Raw genomic sequence first — 13,883 nt, forward strand, 5'->3', positions numbered from 1 at the left:
TTCTGTGTCTCCCTCTCTCTCTGCCCCTCCCCTGTTCATGCTCTGTCTCTCTCTGTCCCAAAAATAAATAAACGTTGAAAAAAAAAAAAAAATTGACGAGCAGAAAGCTTACATTTAAAAAAAAAAAAAAAAAAAATGATGTTCCATGAAAAAACTACCTAATTCAGCTTGCAATTCAAAGAGGCACACAAGTGCTATTCTAAGGAACTACTATCATACTTCAATGTGCAGAAGTGCCTAGCTCCTTCCCATTTCATCACACAGAATATTAAAAAGATGTGTTCCTAAGGTTTGAGATTAATTAAAAGTAATAATTTTTACTGCTTCATTAAGGACATTCTCAAAGGAAGCAGTCTTTTTTAAAAATTTTTTAAGTAGGCTCCACACCCAGCATGGAGTGCAGTGTGGAGCTTGAACTCATGACCCTGAGATCAAGACCTGAGCTGAGATCAAGAGTTGGACGCTTAACTGACTGAGCCACCCAGGCATCCCCCGAAGGAAGTAGTCTTTTAAAATTTTTATTTCTTGAGGCTCCTGGCTAGCTCAATTGGTCGAGCATGCGACTCTTGACCTCGAGGTCGTGAGATACCTCGAGGTCGTGAGATACCTCGAGGTCATGAGTTTAAGCCCTACATTTGGCCTAGAGCTTACTTAAAAAACAAAAACAAAAACAAAAAGCTTTTTTTAATAATTTTTTTTTTTTTTCTGTGAGTACCCGATACTGAAGAGTGCAGTCACTGCTAGCATGGTTTGGTGCTATTGCCTGTTGTCCTAAGACACAAGCAGTTTTTTCCCACCATTGCTTTTATACCTGAAGTGCAAATGGTAACATAGTGGAGAGGGCAAATCAAATCATGGTATTATTATGAAAATAGTTTTGACTATGCAGACTTCTTGAAAAGGTCTGGGGGGATCCAGAACATAGAACATGGACCATGCTTTGTAAACCTCTGCTTTAAGTTAATGAATAGGTAGAAATCTTTAGGCTTTATGTTAGGTTGATTAAGACTTGTCTTCTTAAATTCCTTGGATTCAAAATTTGGCTTTACTTGAATCAATTGTATGACAATAGAGCAAGTAATTCCTAACCTCTCTATGCCTCAATTTCTTTATGGCTAGAAGGCGATAGTAATAGTATGTATCCCATAGGTTGTTTTGAGGTTTAAATTAGTTATAGCAAGTAAAACACTTTGAATACTACCTGGCATATAGTAAACTGTTAGCTGCTGCTCCTGTTATTATTTTTATGAAAAACATATTCTTTTTTTTTTAAACAACATACTCTTTCTTACAAAAGCTGAAAGACTTATAGGTAAGTCTTAGCTTCTTCATATTCCCTAAATCTTAGCTTCTTCCTATTCCCTAAAAAGTTTGACACTGTTTTTGTTTTGTGGGCTTTTATTCAATAGTTGTTGGTATGACAAGAATATTTAGTTATTAGTATATAGTTTTATGTAGAGAGATGCTTCTTAAGTACGGTTATAAGAATTTATCTCTGAATTTAAATGATTTCATTCTAAAATTTTGTTTATTTGTGTCTATTTTTATTTCCAGTGGGGAAAGATTTACCAAACAAATTCTGAATTAGTGGAATTCTGGGTTCTTTGTAGTTAGGCAATTAGTAGTCTTGAGCATAATCTTGTAAAGAGTCTTTAGAAAGGTTCAATTGTATGTTCTTATTTCCCACAAATCTATTTGTATGTTTTATTTCCTGAGCCCTGTTGAAACGTAAGAATAAAACACATGAATATACCTATGTTTCCAAAATTCTTTTACTTGCCTTTTGATAGAATGTGGAAGTGTAATAATTAACAGGCAGTGGAGCTATTTTAAGTTGTGTTAACTTTTGGCCATTCTGTTAAGAAAGCCTGAGATAATGGTGGCCCAGTTTGGTCAGGTGGATGCTATCCTGAAATCACAGCTGAAATAGTTGAGTTGCTGAGAGTGTGGCATGATCCTGAGAGAATTATGAAGATCTAGAATAGTCTTGGGGGGAAATGGGAAAAGAAGATGATTGATAGACAGTAAAAGAGCCCAAATATCTTCAAGATGATGTAGTTTTCTTTTTTCTCTCTTCTGCCTTTTCTTCCTCCTCTTCCTCCTATCTTTGCCTTCGCCTTCCTTCTCTTGCTTTCTTCCCTCCTTCCATCTTCTCCTTCTCCACTTCCCCTTCTGCTTCCTCCTCCTCTAATTTTTTTTCTTTTTCCTTTCGCAGTGGAGGAACAGGGAAGAATTACTGTACTGCTATAGGTTACAGTTTTGCTGGGTAGATAATGGCAGAATTATTGGAATGCACATGAATTGAGGATGATGGTGAGAGAGGAGTTTGCATGATCAGTCCAAGAATGTAGTGTGGATAGAAAGGAAGAGAATTCAGACTGTACTGACAGGTTGGGAGAAAATGTGACCATTAGTGAGGTGAAGATCTCTGTGAGGTTGAGGAATGGCAAATAGAGGATGATGGTGCACTAGGCCTGGGGAGAAGCCTGCAGTAGGCCTGGGTGATGATAGGATCCAGAGGGTAGTCCTGTCGACTGGATAGCTGAAGTGGACTGGTGGTTGAGGTCATTGAAATTCAGACACTGAAATCCTAGGATGATGGCAAGAGTGGCATTTGAAGGGAAGATTGATTGTGAGCCAGGTGCCAAAGACGTTTTTCAAATGGCCAAGAGGGATGGGGAAGTAGTGAGGAGGGGGTAGAGTGAAAAGGAGTATGAGCTATAAAATAAAGGGAGCGGCATTGAGGAACTGGGAGGTTGCCTATACTTTTTCCCCTGCTCCTTTCTGGTACTGGGGAATTAGTGACCCTCATTGGAGAGAGTTCAGGGAAATTACATCCTTTTGGAAAGCCAGGTTTTACTTGGGGTAGGGAGACAACTTTTGAAAAAGAAAAAGTGAGGATTTGGGAAATTTAGCAAGCAACAGGGGATTTCAATAGGTTAGTGGAATTGGCTGATTAATGATGGGGAGACCCAGAGCTGGGCAAGTACAGAGTGGTAAGATGAAAAGGAATTTATTTACTTAGTTATTATACATTGTAGGAGTAAGAAACCTTGTTGGAAGGACTGTTCTCAAATAAACCCAGTCTCAGTCTGATTGAGTTGGTGCTAGAATTAGTTGAGCGTATCAGATACTACTTTTCTGTCCTGATTTCAGCGAGTAGCCTGACACGTCTCTTATCTGGGCAGTCAGTGCCTTCTTCGTGACTTTCAGTTACAGTTTGGTCCCTTTTGGGGAGAAGCTTTTATGGGACATGATTTGGTAGTGAGGGTGCTGATTTGGTCAAGAGCTGCCCATGTGTTTGTGTTGGAGTTAGAGGAGAAAATGGATAATGTGTCTTGGGGGCCTTATGGCGGCTTTGTAGAGTTAGAGGCTGTCTGTGTGATGTGTGGAGCTTGAGTTGATTGCTGAAGGTGATTTTGTCTTGTGTGAAGCACCAGTGATGCTAGAAATACACTCCTTCTTTCCACTGGCTCCCTTTCATTATCCATCTTCCCCTCCCCAAACTAATGTCAGAGGTAACACATTTCATTTGCAGGTTAGTCGCATGTGTATGCCTAGTATTTCAGTTATTATTCCTTTTTTTTTTTTTTAAGTTTATTTGTTTTGGGGGGGGAGGGGCAGAGAGAAAGGGAGAGAGAATCACTCTGTGCTGTCAGCATGGAGCCTGATGTGGGGCTTGATCCCACAAACTGTGAGGTCAGGACCTGAGCCAAAATCAAGAGCTGGATGCTCAACTGACGGGGCCACCCAGGTGCTTCTTTAGTTATTCTTAAGGGACTACATCCTGATCTTTCTAGGAAGATTTATTATAATGTTAAAGGTGAATTTTCAGATAGTGCAATTGAAATAGTTTACAGGCATACCTCGTTTTATTGCTTCACTTTATTGTGTTTTGCAGAAACTGTATTTTTTACAAATTGAAGGTTTATGGTACCCCTGCATCAAGCAGGTCTTTTGGCACTGTTTTTCCAATAGCATTTGCTCAATTCGTGTCTCTGTGTCACATTTTAGTAATTCTCCCAATATTTCAAACTTTTCATTACTGTTCTGGTGATCTGTGATCAGTGGTCTTTGATATTACTACTGAATGTTTTGGGGTGCCACAAACTGTGCACATATAAGATGGCAAACTTGACAAATGTGTGCATTCTGCCTATTCCACTGACCTGCTGTTCCCCCGTCTCTCTCCCTCTCCTTGGGCCTCCCTAGTCCCTGAGACACAACGATACTGAAATTAGGCCAAATAATAACCCTGCAGTGGTCTCTGAGTGTTCAAGTGAAAGGAGGCTCATATCTCTCACTTTAAATCAAAAGCTAGAAATGATTAAGCTTAGTGAGAAAGGCATGTCCAAAGTTGAGATAGATTGAAAGCCAGACCTTTTGCACCAAACAGCCAAATTGTGAATGCAGAGGAAAAGTTCTTGAAGGAAACGAAAGGTTCTACTCTAGTGAACACACGAATGATAAGAAAGTGAAACAACCTTATTGCTCATATGGAGAAAGTATTAGTGGTCTGGATAGAAGATAAAACCAGCTACAATGTTCACTTAAGCCAAAGCCTAATCCAGCACAAGGCTCTAAGTCTCTTCAGTTCTGTGAAGGGTGAAAGAGGTGAGGAAGCTGCAGAAGAAAAGTTTGAACCAACAGAGGTTGGTTCATGAAGTTTAAGGAAAGAAGCCATTTCCATAACATAAAAGTGCAAGGTAAAAGAGCAGGTACTGATGGAGAAGGTGTAGCAAATTATCCAGAAGACCTAGTTAAGATCATTGATAAAGGTGACTCCACTAAACAACAGATTTTCAATGTAAATGAAACAACTTTCTTTTTTTTTTTATTGTTAATTAAAAAATTGTTAAGAGGCACCTGGGTGGCGCAGTCGGTTAAGCGTCCGACTTCAGCCAGGTCACGATCTCGCGGTCCGTGGGTTCGAGCCCCGCGTCGGGCTCTGGGCTGATGGCTCAGAGCCTGGAGCCTGCTTCCGATTCTGTGTCTCCCTCTCTCTCTGCCCCTCCCCCGTTCATGCTGTGTCTCTCTCTGTCCCAAAAATAAATAAATGTTGAAAAAAAAATTCTTTAAAAAAAAAAAAATAAAAAATAAAAATAAAAAATTGTTAATGCTTATTTATTTTGAGAGAGAGAGCGAGAGTGAGAGAGTGCACAAGCAGAGGAGGGACAGAGAGAGAGGGAGACACAGAATCTGAAGCAGGCTCCAGGCTCTGAGCTGTCAGCACAGAGCCTGACGCAGAGCCTGAACCCACAAACCATGAGATCATGACCTGAGCCGAAGTCAAATGCTTAACCAGCTGAGCCACCCAGGCACCCCTATATGAAACAGCTTTCTATTGGAAGAAGAAACCATTTAGGACTTTCATAGCTAGAGGAGAAGTCAGTACCTGGCTTCAAAGCTTCAAAAGATAGGCTGGCTCTCTTGTTAGGGGCTAACTCAGCCAGTGACATTTAAGTTGAAGCCAGTGCTCATTTATCATTCCAAAAACTCCGAGGGCCATAAGAATTATGCTGATTCTACTCTGGCTGTGCTCTGTAAACAAAGCCTAGATGGCAGCACATCTGTTTGCAGCATAGTTTACTGAATATTTTAAGCCTGCTTGTTGGGACCTACTACAGAGAGAAAGATTGCCTTAAAAATATGGCTGTTCAATTGACAATGCACCTGCTCACTGAAGAGCTCTAATGGAGATGTACAAAGAGATTATTGTTGTTCTCATGCATACTGACAAAATATTCATTCTGCAGCCCATGGATCAGGGAGTCATTTTGACTTTCAGGTCTTATTATTTAAGAAATATATTTGTGAGGCTACAGCTGCCATAGATAGTGATTCCTATGAAAGATCTGGGCCACGTAGATTGAAAACCTTATGGAAAGGATTTGCCATTCCTGATGCCAGTAAGAACATTTGTGATTCATGGGAAGAAGTAAAAATCTCAACCTGAACAGGAGTTTGGAAGAAGTTGATTCCAACCCTCTTGGATGACTGTGAGGGGTCCAAAACTTCAGTGGAAGAAGAGCTGCAAATGGAGTAGATAATAGCAAGAGAACTAGAATCAGAAGTGGAGCATGAAGATGTGACTGAGTTTCTTGACTCTTATGCTAAAACTTGAACATATGAGGAGTAGCTTCTTATAGAGGAGCAAAGTGAGTGGTTTCTTAAGATGGACTCTACTCCTAGTGAAGATGCCGTGAAGATTGTTGAAATGACAACCAAGTATTTAGAATATTACATAATCTTAGTTGATAAAGTAGCAGCAGGGTTTGAGAGGGTGGACTCCATTAAATTTTTTTTAAATGTTTATTATTTAAAAAAAATTTTTTTAATGTTTATATTTTGAGAGAGAGATACAGTTTGAACAGGGGAGGGGCAGAGAAAGAGGGAAACACAGAATCCGGAGCAGGCTCCAGGCTCTGAGCTGTCAGCACAGAGCCTGATGTGGGGCTCGAACCCACGAATTGTGAGATCATGACCTGAGCCAAAGTCGGATGCCCAGCCAGCTGAGCCACCCAGGCGCCCATATACTCTCAACTTTAAACAAAAGGGTGCAGACTGGAGGAGGAGACAGAGGAAAAATCATTTTATAGATACGAGCTATCTTCCTTTCACCTAAGTGGCCATAAAGGATATATTAATTTAGAAGCAAGACACCAGTTGCTAGACAGCAGTTTTCCTGCATATTTATCTTTATTAAATCCAACATCTGTAAAGACTGAGATTTTCAACTTCTCTGATTCTTTGTGAATAATGTCTAAATCTTCCATTGTCTTCAGGATTCAAAAATTTCCTCCATGGAGCGTGGACTCCGAGACTTGGAAGAGGAAATTCAGATGCTGAAATCAAATGGAGCCTTGAGTACTGAAGAACGGGAGGAAGAAATGAAACAAATGGAAGTCTATCGGAGCCATTCTAAATTTATGAAAAATAAGGTAATGGTGTGTGATACTGTAATTTTTAAAAGAGGTTTGAGAAGTTGATGCATATTTCTGTTTCCTTAGTGATGATGAAGAGCTTCACATTGTTTTATCAAACTTCAGGGAAGAAGACTTATAATTCTTTCGAATTGAACTTTCCCAGAATTAAAGTCAGAATTACTGATATAGTTATTTCAAGTTTTCCCTTAAAAGAAAATTATTCATCGTATAATGCTGATATGTATTGTCACAGTTTAACATTTATATCTGTTAGTACTTCAGAGGTGATTCAATAAATTCCATCAAATTGAGTTTTTCTCACAACATGAGACACCAAGTTCTTTACCTCTTGTGTAGTTGTATTTTAATAGTCAAACCCTGAGAGGCTGAACCCAGTCCCCCTACCTTTTTTTTTTTTTCCTGAAATGTCTTAAATCATGTTTTCCTTTCAAATACAGTTACATAAAAAGGAAGGCCCTTTGGTCCGTTCCCTAGAAAAGATCCATTTGTATCAGGTTTATTGTTTCCCATGTGTACTTCTGATATATCTATAGTAGGATACATACCAGAGAGACATGTCAGTTCATATGTATTAACTAGGCACAATATTTTTTCCTTAGATCCAAAGCCATTTAGTTTGATTCTATACCTATTTAGGCAAATTGGAAGATCTAGTTTATTACGGCTATCAATTTGCCAGGTTTGTTTTGGTTTAATTAAAAACCTAATTGTGATGATAAAATATTAGCTAGAAAATAAATACCTCCTGCATCCCAATTGTATTAGTTCCCCAGTTTCTCAGAACAGAAAACTATAAAGGAATGATACACCATTATTCTAACTCCCTCTCTGGTTTCTAGTTTCTTGCTGTGGTATCCATACCTGGCATAAAAGTCTGTAAAATATTCCTTTATTATTTTAAGAATCTGTTATCAGTGACTATTGACAATTTATATTAATTTTAGAACTTAACAATTCACATATCCAACTTTCTGTTAGTTTGTATTTTTCACGCTGATTTGAGAACAAAATATGCTACAGTATAATTTCTGCTTTCCATTTGCTGATGGGTACATTTGAGTCCATTTAAAAAAATCCTGTGAATGAAAATAGAGAATCATCTAGGGTGCTTTGAAGAGGGAATTAAGGGAACAGATTTGATTGTGTTATTTAAATTATTGTCATTTCCAGTTACTGCTCTGGCTGAAAAGCAGATAATACCTAAATTGACACATAAGTGAAAAAGAATAACAATGTCGTGACAGGTAGAACAACTGAAGGAGGAGCTAAGTTCGAAAGAGGCTCAAGGGGAGGAGCTGAAAAAGAGAGCGGCTGGTCTTCAGGCTGAGGTCTTTGCCGTAAGATTTACTCTTTGTGAGCAGTGATCCCACAGTGGGACCCTGCTGGCTCTGGCTTCTGGGTGGCTTATACTTTCATTCTCTTTGGTTGGCAGCTTTGCCCAATACTAGCACTAACCAGCCTGCTCTGCTCTTTAACCGACTCATGTTCACCAGTTTGACCCATATGTCACTTTGTGTGCAGTGAGCCTTCACATGTTCTGGAAGCCCTATATCTGGTTCTTTATTGTTGCTTTTGTCACTGTATGGATTGTACTTCAAAATTTGTTTTTTCTTAAGTCCTTTCCTTTTGTAGATACTTGCTGTTTATATGAATGATGATCTCTCTTCTTTGGTATAAGAATATGTAGATGTTCTAGGTTGTAGTGTTTATCTGAATTTAAAATTCTTTTTTTTAAAAGTGAGGTATAATTGATACATGTACAACATAATGATTTGAGATATATCTATCTATCTGACCTCTACAGTAAGTCTAGTTAACATCCTACATAGTACCCATGCATAGTTACAATTTTATTTTCTTCTTGTGATGAGAACTTTTAATATCGACTCTCATAGAATTTGAAATTCTTGAGTAAAGTGCTTTAACTTCATATGTATTATCTTTAAGTCACCATTAGGGATTTTACAACAGATGTTACTTTTTTTTAGAACAGATATATAGAAAGTGATTTGCTTATTTAGAGTTATCTAGTAAATTAGAATTAGCATGAAACATACTTTAAGTGTCTAAATCTAGTTTAATCTTCTGTTTAAAGAACTTAAATTCCATTTCAAAATATAATAAAAAAATAATAAAGTAGCTAACATGTAAGCATTTATAACCTGCTAAGGTAGGTATATTATCACCCCCAAATTATAGATGAGGAAACTGAGGTAACAGAGTGGTGCTTAGGAAATATAACTAGTGCCTGAAACCAGTATCACACTGTATGTTAACTAAAATTTAAATTAAAAAAAAAAAAAGAAATATAGTTAGAGGCAGAGTTTGATTTTTATGTAAGCAGTCTGATTCCAGAACCCGTGCTGGTAAGCTCTTCAGTCTACTTACTGCTCTGTGGCTAGGCCATGTGCACATATGTCACACAAATGTCAGGAAAAACTGCTCCTGAAAGTAATTGTGGGATAAGACAGGAATGCAGCATTATTAAAACAAAACAAAACAAAACAAAACTTGTGCTAATTTGATATTTTGCTATTTATGGACCAGTTTATAATACAGATAATAAAGTGACATATTTTGTCTAAAAGGGACTAATTTGGTTTTGGTTTACAGTAACTGTATTATCTAGAGGAGTAGTTGATCTATAACTTTACTTTTTTTTTCTTACCTATTATAAATATTTCTTTGTTATACCAAACAACATTCCATACATTATTTTATTTAATGTCTAAATACAGTAACATTAGTTTACTTGCTCCATTTACTGATTAGGAAAACAAGACTTAGAAAGGTAATTACTCAAAGACACACTTATCCTCAGGTGTGATTGCAAAGCCTTGTGCTCCTAACTTTTATTGAAAATGTGTGCTTCTAAACTCTGCTTTCCATTTAGAATATTTTCTTCCTTTTTCATTCTTTATGGTCAATATAGTAATATTTGAAGATCATTTAAAAATGTAGATGCTGAGGAAACAAGGATTTTATATTTATTTTTAATCACATGATTGGAAGTAGTTGGAAATTTGAGTAATCTTTAAGCCGTAATAGTTCTTTAGCTGAGGAAGTGATAAAATTTTAAACATTTCTCCTAATCAATTCATACCATAAGTGTATTTTTAGTGCAACCTGTATGTTAAGGATAGAAAAATACTAATATGTGTTTTTTGTTAGGAAAGGGATGTCATGAAAGATGCCACAGCATTACAGTATGTGGTAACTCAGGGTACATCTGTATATTACAGGATGAAGATAGCTGCCATTTACAGTTATCTTCCACTGACATTCTTAGTATCCTATAGTAGTTTGCATACAATAAACATATAGAAATATTTGTTGAATGAATGAATAATTAATTAAATCTGCAAATAGAATTTTCATGCATATGAGAAAAGGCTTGTCTTGTTGCTAAGCAAGAAGAGTAAATTAGAAATTAATTTTTAGTGCTCCTTAAAAGTCTAATTTTATTTTTTATTTTTAAAATATTTTTATTTATTTTTGAGAGAGAGAGAGAGAGAGAGAGAGAGAGAGAGAGAGACAAAGCATGAGTGGGGGAGGGGCAGAGAGAGAGAGAGAGAGACATAGAATCTGAAGCAGGCCCCAGGCTCTGAGCTGTCAGCACAGAGCTTGACATAGAGCTCAAATTCATGAACTGCAAAATCATGATCTGGGTTGAAGTCAGACGCTTAACTGCCTGAGCCACCCAGGCATCCCAAAAGTGTAATTTTAATTAAAGTAATATTTATTTCACACTTCCTCATGTGAAATTGTTCTCAAAATTGTCCTTTATACCTCAGATTATTATAGTACAGATTCTGTAGATGTAAAAAAAATACAAAGTACTTTTCAGTTCATCAGTAATGCTGAAATAAATTATGGACTTCTTATGGGATTTATACTTCTGGTCATTAATCTGTTAGTGCACAGCTAGCTACCTTGCTAGGCACTAGACAGAATGTAAAAGCAATTCTGATTTTTGTTTATTTGTTGTACATTTACAATAACAGACTATTTAGAAAATTCTTAGATGTAAATGAGATGTGTGAAATAAAAATTTTTTTTTTTTTAATTTTTTTTTCAACCTTTATTTATTTTTGGGACAGAGAGAGACAGAGCATGAACGGGGGAGGGGCAGAGAGAGAGGGAGACACAGAATTGGAAACAGGCTCCAGGCTCTGAGCCATCAGCCCAGAGCCCGACGCGGGGCTCGAACTCACGGACCGCGAGATCGTGACCTGGCTGAAGTCGGACGCTTAACCGACTGCGCCACCCAGGCGCCCCTGAAATAAAAATTTTTTAAAGTTAAGATGAGAAATTTATGGGAGAATGAATGGACACCTCTTGACTTACAGATTTTCTGTCAGATAATTCAGATTCAAATTACACATGTAGATTCTTATGGCTGAGCTTTTATGCATTTAAGTCATATACTTTTATCCATTTAGTTCATACGACGTGTTGTAGATGATAGAACTTTGTTGGTGGAATCTTTTTTTAGGTCAGTATCTCTAACTCCTCAAAATTATGTGATTTCTAAAAGGCACAGGTTTATAATGCCTTAAAACACTAATGGTGGCTTTTTAAGATAAGGATTTTATGTAAACTATTGTTTGTGAATGAAAAAATAAAAAGTATACTAGCAGCAGCTTTCGAATTTCGCTTTAAATGGCAATGCTAGGAGGTTTTCTTTTTTCCTTCTGTTTTATATCTACACTAATCCTGCTTTATGTTTTAAGAGGTCTGACTTAATAAAATGAAAACTGATCAGCACAATAGTATTCAGGTGCTTCCTGCTATCTCATAGTAGTCTAATTGAATTGGGATTTTTCTCTGTCTCTTCTTTTTCTAAGAGATTTTGAAGAGTATTTAGGAAACACAATAATTGAAAACTGGGATATCCCTATTTGTTGAAAACCTGGTTTTTTTTTTTTTTTTTTTTTTTTTTTTTGTTGTTGTTGTTGTTGTTTTTTGTGGTGGGTGGTTATCCAAGATTAGGTGATACAAAAAGATAAATTGTGTTTTCTCATAAAACTAATGCTATAGTTAGTATTTTGTGACTCAGATCTGTCAAAAAGACTCAGATCAGAGGTGATTGTTTCATTTCTTTTTTACTTACAATGTTCTGTTTTTTCCTCTAGATTGGTCAGGTGAAGCAGGAGCTGTCCAGAAAGGACACAGAACTACTAGCCCTACAGACAAAGCTAGAAACACTCACAAACCAGTTTTCAGACAGTAAGCAACACATTGAAGTGCTGAAGGAGTCCTTGACTGCTAAAGAACAAAGGGCTGCCATCCTACAGACTGAGGTAAAATGAATTCTGGAATTTTCAGGGAGCCAATTCCTTGGCACCTTTCACGTGCCAATTCCTTGGCACCTTTACCTGTGCTGTTTTTGTTAGATTTGGGAGATATGAATGATGTAATGATTAATTCTTTAGCAGTGTGATCAGTTACTGCAGTAAAAATGTAACTATCTTGTTTCAGTTCTTAGATCTAATAAATTAAATCTGGTGCAGTTTGTGCATGTTTTTAATTCTTTAGACGTTCCCTAAGTTTGTGCTTCTAACATTATGAAATATAACGATAGTTGTTAAAAAGAAATCTAAATGAGTATTTTGTTCTGACCCATGTGAATTTTCTAGTCGTGAATGACAGTGACCTTGGTTACCCTGTGTTTAGATTATTAAGTGTTCTTAATTTTTGATATAATGAATAGCTTTATGTAGGCAAACTGCAGAATCTAGAAGTGTTTTAGATCTTGTTTTGAATAATAGATTGTTAGATGATGTGCCTTCATTTCCTGTTTGAAAATAAAGTTATTATTTTTAGAGATCTTAGATTATTTAGTTTTTCAGCCCTGATTTTAGGTAGGAATACCCTAAATAATTCCATACAGATGAGAATCTGTCATAATTGTAATGATCAAAGAGAAGGAATTGATGATGTTATTTTGATTTACTATCTTAAATATTTTTTTAAAGATATAGTGAAATAGGGAATTTAGGTAGAAATAGGTAAGTAGTTCTGCTTTAACGTTTTTTATTTATTTTTGAGACAGAGAGAGACAGAGCATGAACGGGGGAGGGGCAGAGAGAGAGGGAGACACAGAATCTGAAGCAGGCTCCAGGCTCTGAGCCATCAGCCCAGAGCCCGATGCGGGGCTCGAACTCACGGACCGTGAGATTGTGACCTGAGCTGAAGTCGGACGCTTAACCGACTGAGCCACCCAGGTGCCCCAAGTAGTTCTGCTTTATAGAAGAAAAGGCATACAATGTGGATTAGTTTTTTTTCTTTTCATTTAAAGAACCAGATAGGTAAATAAGGGCATAGTTAGGGAAAAGGGAAAAGAGGAATTAGGAGTAAAAAGAAGGTATAAAAACATAGACCCAGAAGATTGAGAATCTTCAAGTGAGGAGGAATGGGTAAATGGCCAAAACTCTTTCATGTAATATTTTATTTTTGTACAGTTTGGGACTTCGCTGAAAATGAGGGATTTGGATGATATGTTTGTAATTTTCCTTATAACCTATACTGTTTCTATATCAGTCATGTCTCATGTTATCATGATAACTTCATTTTCCCTCACAGGGATATTTTGGATAAAATTAGGTTTTAGCTGCAGGGCCATAGTTTGAAATTCAGCTTTACCACTTATTCTCAGGTACATGATCCTGGGTTATTTAACTTCATTGTGCCTCACTTTCCCCACCTCTGTAAGATGACAAGAGTAGGAGTGTCTGCCTCATCAGCCTAGTGCCTGGCACGCAATAAAATCTTTGTCTATTCGTTATTGTCATCATTATTGCTATTGTAAGAAAATCAGCTAATATATAATCTCTGAAAATATTAAGAGAACACAGTTGGTTTTCTCTTCATTGGCATAAACTTTGTTTAGAAGATATGCTCTTTCATATGTTTATTAAGCTAATTTTATGTTCA

General features: G+C 37.0%; 1 protein-coding gene across 15 annotated transcripts in view; it reads left to right on the top strand.

The window, feature by feature from the left end:
• ERC1 (ELKS/RAB6-interacting/CAST family member 1) overlaps window positions 1–13,883 on the top strand; it is a 523,541-nt gene that overhangs the window by 114,013 nt on the left and 395,645 nt on the right. For 7 of the 15 annotated variants that reach the window (XM_086714405.1, XM_086714409.1, XM_086714403.1 and 4 more), the window contains exons 5-7: window positions 6,786–6,941; window positions 8,192–8,284; window positions 12,083–12,250. In XM_086714405.1, coding sequence (XP_086570531.1) covers window positions 6,786–6,941; window positions 8,192–8,284; window positions 12,083–12,250 — 417 coding nt within the window. The remainder of the gene's footprint in view (window positions 1–6,785; window positions 6,942–8,191; window positions 8,285–12,082; window positions 12,251–13,883) is intronic. The other 8 variants (XM_086714408.1, XM_086714414.1, XM_025930733.2 and 5 more) reach the window with 2 other exon arrangements.

The sequence above is a fragment of the Puma concolor genome, chromosome B4 (assembly GCF_028749965.1).
Source record: "Puma concolor isolate L17-30 chromosome B4, mPumCon1.1.hap2, whole genome shotgun sequence".
Taxonomy (NCBI): Eukaryota; Metazoa; Chordata; class Mammalia; order Carnivora; family Felidae; genus Puma; species Puma concolor.